General features: G+C 41.9%; 1 protein-coding gene across 1 annotated transcript; it reads left to right on the forward strand.

Annotated features, from left to right (window-relative positions):
* Positions 1–6,348: 6,348 nt before the first annotated feature.
* Positions 6,349–10,179, forward strand: LOC147427219 (oligopeptide transporter 4-like). The gene is made up of 6 exons (XM_086498944.1): positions 6,349–7,197; positions 7,370–7,467; positions 7,548–8,111; positions 8,213–8,465; positions 8,557–8,739; positions 9,361–10,179. Exons 1-6 carry the CDS (start codon positions 6,646–6,648, stop codon positions 9,976–9,978), a joined length of 2,268 nt encoding a protein of 755 aa, XP_086355070.1. The 5' UTR covers positions 6,349–6,645; the 3' UTR covers positions 9,979–10,179.
* Positions 10,180–14,512: the final 4,333 nt, after the last annotated feature.

The following is a 14,512-nucleotide window of genomic DNA, read 5'->3' on the forward strand; positions in this document are numbered from 1 at the left end:
TTATGAGCCCTAGTGTTTGGCAAAGGCTGATTTGGAACGGCATGCATACTCCTCAAGTTGTTGCTTATGAAGCATTTTGCACTCTATGTGCACTATCTCTTTGAGATTACTTTTGGATCCACTAAATCACCAATAGAGGTCATGGCTCGGTTTGGGCGTTTGTGGATTTTTTTTCAAGTTAACCACGATGGTTATTTCGGACATTGTTGATTCTTCACCAATGCTAAACACTACTATGATTTCCCGTTTACCAGTCATCTGGGACGACCGTCTGTAAACCATGAGGAAAACACACCTCAGTACTGTTAGTTATCCAAGGGGATAGGCAGATTACAAAGAGTAATCTTGTGCTAAAGGCTCTGCTAAGAGCATACGTTAACACAACGCATTTCTAAATAGATGATTTTCTCCCTATTCTAGAATTTGCTTAAGTATAATTTTCGACTTCGAACACCTGTTGTAGTGGGGTTGGAGATTGTGTCAATACTTTCATACGTCAAGGACTTACTAGGTGTGCTGACAAAGTATGTTGGCAAGTAACCTTGATTAGGGAAGAACCTGTAGTTCTATGTGTTCCAATATGTTCAAAAGTCTTCCATAAGGACACACCCTACTATACTTATTCGTAGCTATGAATCTTTTTAAGATACTCACGAAAGTTGGAAATCTGGCTCTCAACTTTAGGGATAGTTGCACCAAGGTTTCCTTGAATTATTCCAGTACCTTTAGAAGATCTAAACACTGGTTATGCCTTTGGGAAACTCTTCGTTGTGGTTCCTCCTTTACAGTACTCAAGTGAGTTATAAATGGAGTTACCATTTAAACCCAAGTGACTCTTAGTTGTGGTTCCTCCTTTACAACACTCAAGTGAGTTATATATGGAGTTACCATTTAGACCAAAGTGGTTGCAAACGGACAACAATGTTGAAAATCAAGATATTCCTCTTGGTTTCATTGAACCTTCTCACTGCACCAATTATCGGTCATACAGACAACTGGCTCACTTATGGGACGTCAATAAAGAGAACACCAGTATTCTTAAGAAGATGTTACTACTTGTGTTTTCGAGGACGAAAACTCTTCCTTAAGGGGGAAGTAATGTCAGGACACGGGTCATGTACCCTAAGGACTAGGCTAGGCAAGGACTACGGCCAAGGGCTGGGCTAGGCAGTGTGGACAGGGGATCCGGCTAAGGCAAGGGGCTAGAAGCCCACCTATAAAGGGAGGTTGGGAGGAGGATCCAGTAGAGCCTAGTTGCCTCGTTTCTTATATATACATATACATACATACATATATATACACATACATACATACATACATATATATATATATATATATATATACATATATATATATATATATATATATATATATAGATAGAGAGAGAGAGAGAGAGAGAGAGAGAGAGAGAGAGAGAGAGAGAGAGAGTACATGCTTACTAGTCATATCCTCAATTCTGCAACACACCCTTAAGTTCAATATGGTGCATATAACATTTGCAAAGATAAGCAATTCAACAACCTATGTTTGCTTCCATTGCTATCAAGTTTCAAGGTGCCAATATCGGTTAAACACATTGATAAAATATATGTGCTTTATATGTAGAAAGAAAGCATTTCAAAAAACATTCACGTCAAAGATGGCATTTTATGACTAGATGCCATTTTTTAAAGCCGTGGCAACGCGTGGGTCACATACTAGTATAGACAAAGTACTAAGTTTTCTATTTTACATTTCTAGGACTCATAAGTCTTCTCATTTTCTACCTTTCATTTTTGCATTTCTTAAGGTTTCCTTTGAAATGCAGCAGAGTGTGACATGTGGATGCCTTTTCCTTGCTTAAAAATTTTAAGCTCCATGTCAATGTTGATTCATGATTCTTGATTGTGGATTCTCTTGATCGTCGCTTTGTTGATTGCTTATTGTAAGACCAATGCTTATTCTCCCTCCCCCCTCTCTCTCATGGTGGTGTGATAGCCCTCTCTCTCTCTCTCTCTCTCTCTCTCTCTCTCTCTCACACACACACACACACACACACACACACACACACACACACATGATGAATCACATGGACCATTCTCTATTTCTCAGCACACACAAAATCTTGGAATCAATAATGTCGCATTCTCTCTCTCTCTCTCTCTCTCTCTCTCTCTCATACACACACACACAATGCGTGTAGGACATCCACAAAAAATCATTGGACTCCTATTGTTGAATCATTGAGCTTGCTGCACTTCAGTATTGCAATGCAAATGTGGAAGGCCTTCTTGCAATGCTCCAACACCTCAACAAAATGGCATGTCAACTCTCTCTCTCTCTCTCTCTCTCTCTCACACACACACACACACACACACAAAGGCAACGGGTCTCTATCTCTCTCTCTCTCTCTCTCTCTCTCTCTCTCATACACACACACACACACACATACAGACAAAACACGGATACATGCGTGCAACCATTGAGCTTTGAGCAGTAAGGCTAGAGAGAGATCATTTACGACATGGAAGGTTTGTGCAATCCTACAAAGGGAGGTTCATTAGGACATGGCCACATAAAGCTTAGTTGTCTATAAGCCTCAAAAATTTTAACTAAGACACGCTCGACAGTCCAAAACGTCACGGGTAGCAACAAGTAGTGAGGGAGAGTGAGATACAAACAATAGAGAGGGAAAAAGAGGACTGATCGGCAAGAAACCGACGTAGTTTGAAAATTATGCTCTTTTAGGCATAGTAAGCCGATGAAAATCTACACGCTAACGAAAAGTTTCGGTTGATGTAACGAACCACTAAGCTTTGCATGACCATAGCCTTACATGACACATGGAGGGAAGTTCCTTCAAAATGCAAAGTAAACCCACCCTTCAATTGGCTTTAAAAAGCAAAAGTAACCCTTCAAATGGCTTTAAAAAGCAAAAGTAGTCATTGCCTGAAGTGAAATTCCATGGCCTTCAGTAGAACTAAAACTATTATAAATATAGACAAAGTACTAAGTTTTCTACTTTACATTTTTAGGACTCCGAAGTCTTCTCATTTTCTAACTTTCATTTTTGCATTTCTTAAGGTTTCCTTTGAAATGCAACACAGTGTGACATGTGGATGCCTTTTCCTTGCTCAAAAATTTTAAGCTCCATGTCAATGTTGATTCATGATTCTTGATTGTGGATTCTACTGATCGACGCTTTGTTGATTGCTGATTGTAAAACCAATGCTTATTCTCCCTCCCCCTCTCTCTCATGGTGGTGTGATAGCCCTCTCTCTCTCTCTCTCTCTTACACACACACACACACACACACACATGAATCACATGGACCATTCTCTATTTCTCAGCACACACAAAATCTTGCAATCAATAACGTCGTTCTCTCTCTCTCTCTCTCTCTCTCTCTCTCTCTCTCATACACACACACACAATGCGTGCAGGACATCCACAAAAAATCATTGGACTCCTATTGTTGAATCATTGAGCTCGCTGCACTTCAGTATTGCAATGCAAATGTGGAAGGCCTTCTTGCAACGCTCCAACACCTCAACGAAATGGCATGTCAACTCTGTCTCTCTCTCTCTCTCTCTCTCTCTCTCTCTCTCTCTCACACACACACACACACACACACACACACACACACACACACACACACACACACACACACACAAAGGCAACGGGTCTCTCTCTCTCTCTTTCTCTCTCAAACACACACACACACACACACACACACATACAGACAAAACACGGATACATGCGTGCAACTATTGAGCTTTGAGCAGTAAGGCTAGAGAGAGATTATTTACGACATGGAAGGTTTGTGCAATCCTACAAAGGGAGGTTCATTAGGACATGGCCACACAAAGCTTAGTTGTCTATAAGCCTCAAAATTTTTAACTAAAACAGGCTCGACAATCCAAAACGTCACGGGTAGCAGCAAGTAGTGAGGGAGAGTGAGACACAAACAATAGAGAGGGAAAAAGAGGACTGATCGGCAATAAACCGACATAGTTTGAAACTTATGCTCTTTTAGGCATAGTAAGCAGATGAAAATCTACACGCTAACGACAATTTTTGGTTGATGTAACGAACCACTAAGCTTTGCATGACCATAGCCTTACATACCATGGAGGGAAGTTCCTTCAAAATGCAAAGTAAACCCACCCTTCAAATGGCTTTAAAAAGCAAAAGTAGTCACTACCTGAAGTGAAATTCCATGGCCTTCCACAGAACTAAAACTATTATAAATATTTCCACAGAACTAAAACTATTATAAATATACACAAAGTACTAAGTTTTCTACTTTAAATTTCTAGGACTCACAAGTCTTCTCATTTTCTACCTTTCATTTTTACATTTCTTAAGGTTTCCTTTGAAATGCAGCAGAGTGTGACATGTGGATGCCTTTTCCTTCCTCAAAAATTTTAAGCTCCATTATAAAGAGTATAGATTAGCTTTAGAAAATTTTCACAACTAAGATTTTTTTTTTCAACTTTTTGTTTTGATATATGAATGTTACCTTGTTTCCTTTGTGCATGTATTATTATTAGGGATTAGGTTTAGACATTTTCAATATTCATTTCTATCCTAAAGATATTATGGATTTCTTTCATTTAATAGCATGCATCATTTTATTGTGTAATTTATTTTATTGATATATTTATTCAATAATTAGATCAATCCTAAACTCTCACTAATATTTTATATGCTTTATGTTTTTATGAGGTCAATTAATATAACACTCATTCAGAAGGGCATAAAGAAAAGCGAAGATTCTTTGTGCAATTCCTTTACCATTGAATTGAATTGTTGGATGTTCTCCATGTGGCATTTGAACGTTTTTGGATTTTAATGTGTGCATATGGGAGTGCCCCCCGCTCTCTCTCACTTTGTTGGAGTCAAAGTAGCTCTCTCTCTCTCTCACTCTCTCTCATATGTTTTCATGAGGTCAATTAATATAACACTCATAAGAAGGGCATAAGGAAAAAGGAAGATTCTTTGTGCAATTCCTTTACCATTGAATTTAATTGTTGGATGTTCTCCATGTGGCATTTGAACGTTTTTGGACTTTAATGTGTGCATATGGGAGTGCCCCCCACTCTCTCTCACTTTGTTGGAGTCGAGGTAGCTCTCTCTCTCACTCACTCTCTCTCTCTCTATATATATATATATATATATAACGGCCGCCATAAATCTTTACCTTGTTTTTCTTTTCGTTTTTTGGCCATACTCACAATTGTGAGTTGAGAGAATCTATATCAACTATAAAGAATACAATTGCCCTCAAGCACTACATATGCCTTTTGGGGGGGGGGGGGAGGGGGCTAGGGTTCCAAGAGAGGCTTGGACACAAACATAGAGAAGAAAGTATGGACACATGCTCAAGGAAATACACATGTACAAATCACTTCATCCATGTATGAAGATTCCTAATTACCAAGAACTCTCACATCTCTACAAAAGAACCAAAAAATAGTGAGAATTATGAGAAGCACAACTTAGCTGCTTGTTTGTTGCATGTAGAAATCTCCGTTGCCAAGAACTAAGAACATGCACATGGCTTTGAGACCATCGCAACAGTCGGAGCTGCAACAGACTCTACACATATACAGAACACACCGCAAAAACGAGTGACATAATCAAATGGCATACATTTTTATCCAACTCTTCCAATTATGTTGGGAGCTTTTCCTCCACACTGTATCACACGGGCACGCTCAAATAGGATCTATGACTAGGAGCATGTGGACCGTCCGATGCGCATCCTTTTATCCAACTCTCCCAATCGTGTTGGGAGCTTTGCCTCCACACTATATCACACATACATGTTCAAATGGGGTCTATGAGTCACGATTGTGTGGGTCGTCCAATGCAAATTTGTAGATTCAAAAAACTTTGTAAAATTCGGGAGTCAAGTAGGCTAGTAAATTCGGGTCATTCCCATGCCCATCGTTGTGAACCCACGGTCTCCCCCATCAAGCCATGTGCTCTAACCATTGCGGCCACATGAGATTGTTGAGATACGAGGGATTTGGGTGTATCATGCGGGTGAATCTTGATCCCATATGAACATGCCAGTGTGAAATAGTGTTTAGGGGAACTTTGTGTTTTGCACCTTCTATGCTGAACTGAAAGCCAACCGCGTGTGAAATTGCAATAAAGATCATGAGTGGATGACGGCATGATGTATGGGCATTCTGAGAATGAGCATTGGAAATGCAGAATGGCCAATCAAAGAGAGTCAACATGCAAGTCAATCTTACCGCCTCCCGCATCAACTTGCTTTTTGTGACGCCAAGTTGTAATCGCCCAACATGTTGGAGCTTTATGGCAGGCTTGGGCCGCTTCGCCTGTTCTCTCTCTCTCTGTCTCTCTCTCTCTCTCTCACTCTCACACACACACACACACACACACACACACACACACACACACACACCAACAGTGCACACGGATGCATAATGTCAAAAAGGTTGCCGCGCACCATTGCCTTTGAGAGCTCAGGCTCAAAAGGTAGAAGAGGTTTCTGCGCTTGAACTCTACTGATCTAAATTCAAGAGATGGTGGCCTTGACAGCTGCAGCTTAAAGAGATTTACGCCACCGACGAAATGGAACAACAGTAGAGATCTCTTCATTATTTTTAGCTGTGCTCCCGGCCAGACAATATGGTAACCACTATTGAAAGCAGAGATGCATCCAGCAATGCAGCAGCGACCACACCCAACAGAGAGAATTTTTCTGCTTTGGAAACAGAAGCCGACAAGTACGATGAAGATCAGTCTCCCATCGAGCAAGTTGCCCTCACGGTGGGAACAACAGATGACCCGACTTTACCGGTGTGGACGTTTCGCATGTGGAGCATAGGGCTCTTGTCTTGCATGTTGCTCTCCTTCTTGAACCAATTTTTTGCATACAGAAAGGAGCCCCTCGTCATAACCCTCATTACAGTGCAGGTCGCAGCTCTGCCCATTGGACACTTCCTTGCATTTGTATTGCCTACAAGACTGTTTCGCGTCCCGTTCACAAAGCATACGTTTTCCCTCAACCCAGGGCCCTTCAATGTGAAAGAACACGTGCTCATCACCATCTTTGCGAACGCCGGCAGCGCCTTCGGCAATGGCAATGCTTATGCTGTTGGTATTGTGACCATTGTGAAGGCCTTTTACGGCCGCCAGATCACATTTGTAACGGGATGGTTCATCGTCATAACTACTCAAGTAAGCATTGAGTTACATCACATCTCTGCAAGCACATGAATTGTTGACTTTCGTCTGTATCAAAACTAGATAATGTTTGAAGGTAACATAAGTTTCTTTGTAAAGATACTTCTCTGTTTTCAGTTTTGTTAATTTTGGTATGCTTGTCATGCATTCTCATGGAAAAATGCAGGTTTTGGGATACGGATGGGCTGGCCTCTTTCGCAAGTATCTTATCGAGCCGGCTCACATGTGGTGGCCTAGTACGCTCGTGCAGGTGTCTTTGTTCAGGTTTGCCAAATTTGTCCTGCATGAGGTCTTTTGAGTGAGGTTTTGACAGCCATGAGGAATATAATTATTTTGTTACACAGGACTTTGCATGAAAAGGAAAGCTCCAAAGGATTGTCAAGAAGCCAATTCTTCCTCATTTTCATGATTACAAGCTTTGCCTACTATACATTGCCAGGGTATCTGTTCAGCACCTTGACATATTTCTCTTGGGTTTGTTGGATTTTCCCCAATTCTGTACTTGCACAACAAGTTGGCTCCGGCTTCCGAGGGCTCGGGGTTGGCGCCTTCAGCTTCGACTGGGCGGGTGTCTCCGCATACCTACTTAGCCCGTTGGTTGCCCCCTTCTTTGCCATAGTCAATGTCGCTGTGGGGTTTTGCCTCTTTCTTTATGTGCTGGTCCCCATAGCTTATTGGAAAGATTGGTATCATGCAAAGAGGTTCCCCATCGTCTCTTCGAAGCTTTTCACGGCTAATGGAACCCTTTATGACATTCAAGCTGTCTTGAAGCAGGACTTTACCCTTAATAAGACAGCTTATGAGCAACAAGGTCAGGTTCACCTGAGTATTGCGTTTGCTCTTGCATATGGTCTTGGATTTGCGACAATTGCAGCCACGTTGACACATGTGATCTGTTTCTATGGCAAGTATGTACTCCGTTTGAGATCAAAACATGGGTGTGTGAGTGGATTAGCTACCTCTCTTTGGTTAAGAGCAGCATTACTGAATTTTTAAAAATTTTGAACAGAGAGATCTGGTACCGGGGCAGAGCCGCCATGCATATGAAAAAGGATGTTCACACTCGGATGATGGAAAAGTATGCAGAAATTCCACAGCTCTGGTGGAATATTTTGCTCGTTGGGTCAGTTGGCCTGTCCTTGATTGTTTGTTTGGTGTTTAAGGAGCAAGTGCAGCTGCCATGGTGGGGCTTGCTCTTAGCTTGCGTGCTAGCGGCGGGGTTCACTCTGCCGATTGGAGTCATCACAGCCACTACTAATCAGGTAACTTTAATTATACTTTTGATTCATCTTAGTACGCTGATCCAATTTTTTAGTAGCATTAGTCTGCTCACCGGCTTCTTCCATGGTGCAGACCCCGGGTTTAAACATCATCACTGAGTACATCATGGGCTACATACTTCCTGGTTACCCGCTTGCGAACGTTTGCTTCAAAGTGTACGGCTACATGAGCATGAGCCAGGCAGTTTCTTTTTTGGCAGACTTCAAACTAGGTCATTATATGAAGGTTCCTCCAAGGTCAATGTTCCTGGTTCAGGTGATGTTTCTTTTCAAGGTTTTGCTTGTCCTTCCTTGATTAAAACAGGAGAGAGTAGTCTTTGTTTCTCTATTTTTGTATGAGGTAGATTACTGTAGTGTAAACGGATCCAAAGGCAGTTCGACCTTCTGGCTGCCGGAGACTTGAGAGCCTCTGGCTTGATCTAGGCACATCTTAGAACATCATGCCTGTTAATTGCAAGTTTGCAAGCGTCGCCTTTGCTCCCGTGGGCTCAGCCAAGACTGACATAAAATCAGAGGTTTTGGGGTTGGTATGCCCAACTTGTGTGCCTAGCTCTAAAGCTTGCATAAATTGATTAGATTCGAGGTCTCTCAGCTTAAGGTTTTGTGTTCTTTTGATGGCTAGACCACGTTATGTATGTGTAGGAACAGTATTGGGATGGGTGACCTCCTGGGAAGAATGGATGGATGATGATCTCCCACCTTCATGCCATACTAACAAGGATTGGATATTTGACCTGGGATGAGGACATAATTTTTTTGAAGGGAAAAAAAAGCATAAGTAAACTATAGCTAAAGATATCTCATTTTGTAAGTGAAAATGGTGAAATGTGAGTGTACTTACCGACCATCTTCTAACATTTTCTGCTCTTTAAATCAGGTCATTGGCACTATTCTAGCAGGGACAGTAAATATGGGAGTTGCTTGGCATCTTTTGACCTCGATAGAAAATATATGCAATCCGGATAAACTCAAAGAGAGTAGCCCGTGGACTTGCCCAGGTGATACTGTTTTCTTCGATGCCTCTGTAATCTGGGGGCTCGTTGGGCCGAGGAAGATCTTTGGAAACCAAGGGTTGTATCCGGCCCTCAATTTGTTCTTTTTAGGGGGAGCCATGGCTTCTGTGATTGTATGGCTGTGTCACAAAGCATTTCCCAAGGTTTGGTGGATACCATACATCAACATGCCTGTGCTTTTGGGTGCTATTGCATACATGCCCCCAGCAACATCAGTGAATTATACATCATGGATTGTGGTCGGAACGGTGTTCAACTATTTTGTGTTCAAGTATTACAAAGGCTGGTGGAGGAAGTACAATTATGTGCTTTCTGCTGCTTTAGATGCTGGTGTTGCATTCATGGCGGTTGCGGTGTATTTCTTTTTACAGCTGCCTGAAGCTGAGATGAACTGGTGGGGGACCAATGGGGATCATTGTCCGCTCGCAACGTGCCCAACTGCGCCTGGCATTTTTAAGGAGGGTTGCCCTGTGATTCAATGACAATGAACTGCTTTTCTTATAGTGCTTATCTTTGAAAACAGGTCTCCTTATGTAACATTATGAGGAAGAAGCCAGAGGCAAAACTATATACACTGATAAAAAACCACCCTTTGTCAGCTAAAGCTCTTCACAAGGTTGTATAGAATATAAGAAAAATTGTATGCTCTTGTTTATGGGACTCAATAATGTGATTTGAGTGCATATGGGTGGCTATTTAACCTCTTATTAATTTTAGTTCTTCAATGGTTGCTATTCGTTGTAATGCATTCAAATCCTAAGGCTCTCTTTACACTAGGGCAATTGCCAATGCCCAAAGCTAGTTGGATACTCCGTGCAGGGTATTGAATACGGTCACTTTGCACGGTAGAGACGACCAACTCGAGAAATTCGATGGGAGAAGACACCAATGGGCGATGATAAATTTCGAGTGCTTCTATCTATGTGGCATAAGCGCTCACCATTGAAAATTTTAAGATAAAAAAGATCAACGACTTCATGGCACTAGCTCTCAAAATTTAACCCCGTCGGACACCAATGGTGACTCGAAGACACTCATATTGGAAACTGATTCTTCTATTGAGCCAGGACCATCGCAACGTCACAGGCGTCGCATAAACGGTCACCCCCCTTGTTGCTCTTTTGGATAACTTCAAAAGTTTTCTAAACATTCAAGGTAACTAGTTTGCCTTGCTACTTACCTCGATTGTTTCATTTCACTCTCGAGATGGTAAGAAGTAAAGAACTGATAGTGGTGTAGATTTTACCTCGTGGCATAGCTTGTGATAATGGTTCCATAGCATCTCTTCTTCAAGCTTTTGCCAAACACTATGACCTCACACCGCAAATGAGATTTTGCATTAAAAGATGTATGGAGGAGAAAATTTATACATTATCATATTTAAAGATGGAGAGAGATACATTTTGTGCATCTAAAAATGAAAAAAATCATACGTATAGAGTGAACACATTTATAATAATATCGTAGGGAACGTGTCCTTCCTCTATCACTTTTATCTCCTCCAATGTTAAAGTGAGACTTATGCTTCTCCTCCAGTGTTGAAGGGACTTCCTTATTATAAAAATAGTGCAGTTGCACAAAGAAAAACTCATTACGGATGATTTATGAAGACATGTCACTCAAGGTTGCCATGTCATGGTGTATTGTCCATTTGTCCCTTTGTTGCGCATCACAAAACTACTTCAATGCTTGTCACCTTCATCTACAATGTTTTTAATAAAAATGATATAAATTTATTGCTTTAATGTGTACATAATGGACTCTTAAGTACTTTTGAGATCACGAAGAGGAAATCAAAATACAGAATATAAATATACCTTTGGTATTGGTTGTCTGAATCAAAACACAATCTTGGATGGATCAACTCCTAAACCTTCTTTACATTGTTCCACCACCTTGCCAGTAGTATGTGTTTTGTCATCGTCATCTCTTCTACGACTTCTGGCAACATGTCAACTGTCACATCCTCTTTTGCTATCGTGCCTACCATTACCTGCACTAGCTCTAATATTCTTGGTCTCAGGGTAGGTTGAATCTACCGTGTTGTCCATCCGTACTCTCTCTCTCTCTCTCTCTCTCTCTCTCTCTCACACACACACACACACACACACACACACACACACACACAAAATCACACTCTTTGGGACATCCCATCCCCATCTGGCATAAATATCAATCAAAGCACTAACAAGCACCACATCTTTCTCCAAGAGCCCCTAAGGCCATAAGCTTGTGAGATGCAAGCATGGGTTGGAGAAAGGCCTTCCCTTTGCATATGTGAAAATAGCTTGAAGCTTCCTTGCAATAGCCACAATGGGCATATCTCGCAATCAACATGTCCAAGTGATGACATTTCAGAGAAGAAGCCCATGAAGAACGTCCTTTCGTGACCACACCACATTTGATATACATATCAATCAAAGCGCTAGCAAGCACATATTTCTCCAACAGTCCCATTTGATGATAAATTCTTTCGTGAATTTTCTCAACCAAATCAACATCTTGCGTAAGGTCACACGCCTTCAAGATGCAAACTGGTCTTTGACTTGGCATGTTGGAGCTGTGCTCATGCAACCTGGAGCCTCGCCCTCATTGTCACTGCTTAGCCGATTTCCTAATGGCAGTTGATATTCCTTAGTCTGGTTCCCTTTGTAGCAACACATGTGATGCTTTACCTCCTACTCCTTTGATTGATGGGTACTGTGGTTTTTTAATTGATGAGAAAAGGAGGTACTCGCAACCCACCTAGCTATTAAAAACCGCAGTCTTCTTGCTCTATATGGCAGGTCATGCCCTCTCAGCTAGCCCTCATTTCCTACTCGCTCTTGAATAGATCACCTTTGCGTGGTGCACACCAACAGCCACGTGGCTGTTCAGTTCGCACACCATAGTCAACGCACTCCAATAGACCACTTTCTATGTAAGAAGCTGATCCAAAACTTTTTGAGCTTTTGTGAGAGTGTTCAATTCAATATTCATGTCATGTAATATGAGTATGACATGAATAGTAGTGGAATTTAAATAACCATAGTGAACATTTCCTTTAAGAGGGTCTTTAACGATCATAAGAAGATTAAAAGGAGCAAAATGAACATTACCTAATTAGCTTGGCATGAATAATACTCGTAAAAGAGAGAGAGAAAGGATTAGCAAAAATAACAACAGTTGAGGACCGGATTTACTTGGAGCCGATTCCTCTCCAAAAGGCTTTTGCATTATAGATTCTCCCATGTAGAGCGACTTGCTACAATACAAGATTTGTGTTCCTTGAGACCTCGTTGGTGCAATGAAAATGGAAATCTTCATGTACCAAGATTATGCCCTTAACTATCTTACCAAAGCATTAACTTGTCCCCGGCCTCAGTCCCACGACCTCAAACACCTTCAAAGGTGGAGAGAGCTAGCACGGAATGAGGATAGGGACGAGGAAGAAGAAGTAATATATGAGAAAGACATAGACTCCTCACTTGATATTTCTCTTATTGGTTAGCATAGCATAATAGCATAGTACTGGAGATGGGAAAGCATGCACTTTGGAACGTGGATCTTGGTTGGATTTGCATTCCATAGCCAAGAGTTGTTGGTGTATGCTCTCAACTTCTCAAGCTTGGAGAAGGAGATGGTGTTCTTGCACAACAAACTATGAGAATGAGTGTGTGTGTGTGTGTGTATGTGTGTGAGTGAAAGAGAGAGGGTATATGGTCAAGCACACCCCTCCTTGCTTGCGTCGACCCCTTCTTCTAGCTCTTCCTTGAAGGTGATTGAACCTCTTCAAGCCTTGCCAATCACATACTTTGTTCATATCAAGAAACAAGGTACCATTAGTACAAGTGTCTTTCATACCCTTTTGAGAGAGAGGGCTTGAATACGCTTAAACAATTAATTAAAGAAACTAAATTCTCATTGGATCCCTTTAGACGTCAACCAATAGGCTTTATGCACTACATAGGGAAGCATGTGTAAGTGCTTGACATGTGTCCTTATTACCTCTTGAGTCTTGGGATTGCCTTGTGTGTGTGTGCGCTCTCTCTCTCTCTCTCTCTCTCTCTCTCTCTCTCTCTCTCATGCCCCTAGCTTTAGGGCTCACCCCCTCCTTTGTAGGGATCATGTTGAATTTCGAAAACCACAAGCTTCTCAAGCACCTTAATCATGAAGCAACTCAAGAACCTTAGTCATAAAGCATGACAAGCACCTCAAGCACCTTAGTCATCAAGCACGACAAGCACCTCAAGCACATGCTTAGCTTGTCTAAGGTCTAAAATACTGTAAGGTCCTAGGCCTAAGGACTTTTAACACTAACCTTTGGAGGTTTTTAATGAAGCTAACCCTAAGGTCTTTCAAGCTCCATTAGCTTGTTGGGGTATAAAGCCCAATGTGGTCGCCCAGGTAAGTGGGCGGGCCGCCAGGTATGTACACATATTCTTTTGTTAAAACCTAATAAGAACTCACTATGCTCTACACATTAGAGTAGAGCGAGTTCACCATATCGTCGTGCTCTTCTTCTCGCACTCTCTCTCGCGTCGCACTTCCGCTCGTACTCCTTCAACTGGTATTAGAGCTCAGATCGAGGCTCGGGGCAGCAATGCAGGAGGCTAGAGTCACCAGCTCAGATTGGAGTGAAATTCGACAGGCGAAGACACAACCCCAAATCTCGTGGGATAGGTCGAAGGGCTCGGTGTTGTCAGAATTTCATTCTGAGGTCATCTCGGACACCGTTCGGCTTCGACAAAGGTCTGCGCAGGCCATTTTCGACTACGTGGTCTCGACGGGTGCAGATCCGACTCTGCAAATTTGGGGTTTTCGGCCTACGACTGCAAGTGCTGAGGATATCAACACTCCCAGAGTGTTGATTTATGGTTGTCTACACATCGAAGGACGGCTCACAGTTCTTGGAGGCGTGTCAAATACGACACGGGCGCATCTACACACAGACTGTAGGCGACATCCACTAGTTCATCAGGTAGCTTGTGTTTGCTGCTTGATATTCCAAATTTCATCCTGACATTGCAAGTACTT

The sequence above is a fragment of the Adiantum capillus-veneris genome, chromosome 24 (assembly GCF_014529385.1).
Source record: "Adiantum capillus-veneris isolate H3 chromosome 24, ASM1452938v2, whole genome shotgun sequence".
In the NCBI taxonomy this organism is placed as follows: Eukaryota; Viridiplantae; Streptophyta; class Polypodiopsida; order Polypodiales; family Pteridaceae; genus Adiantum; species Adiantum capillus-veneris.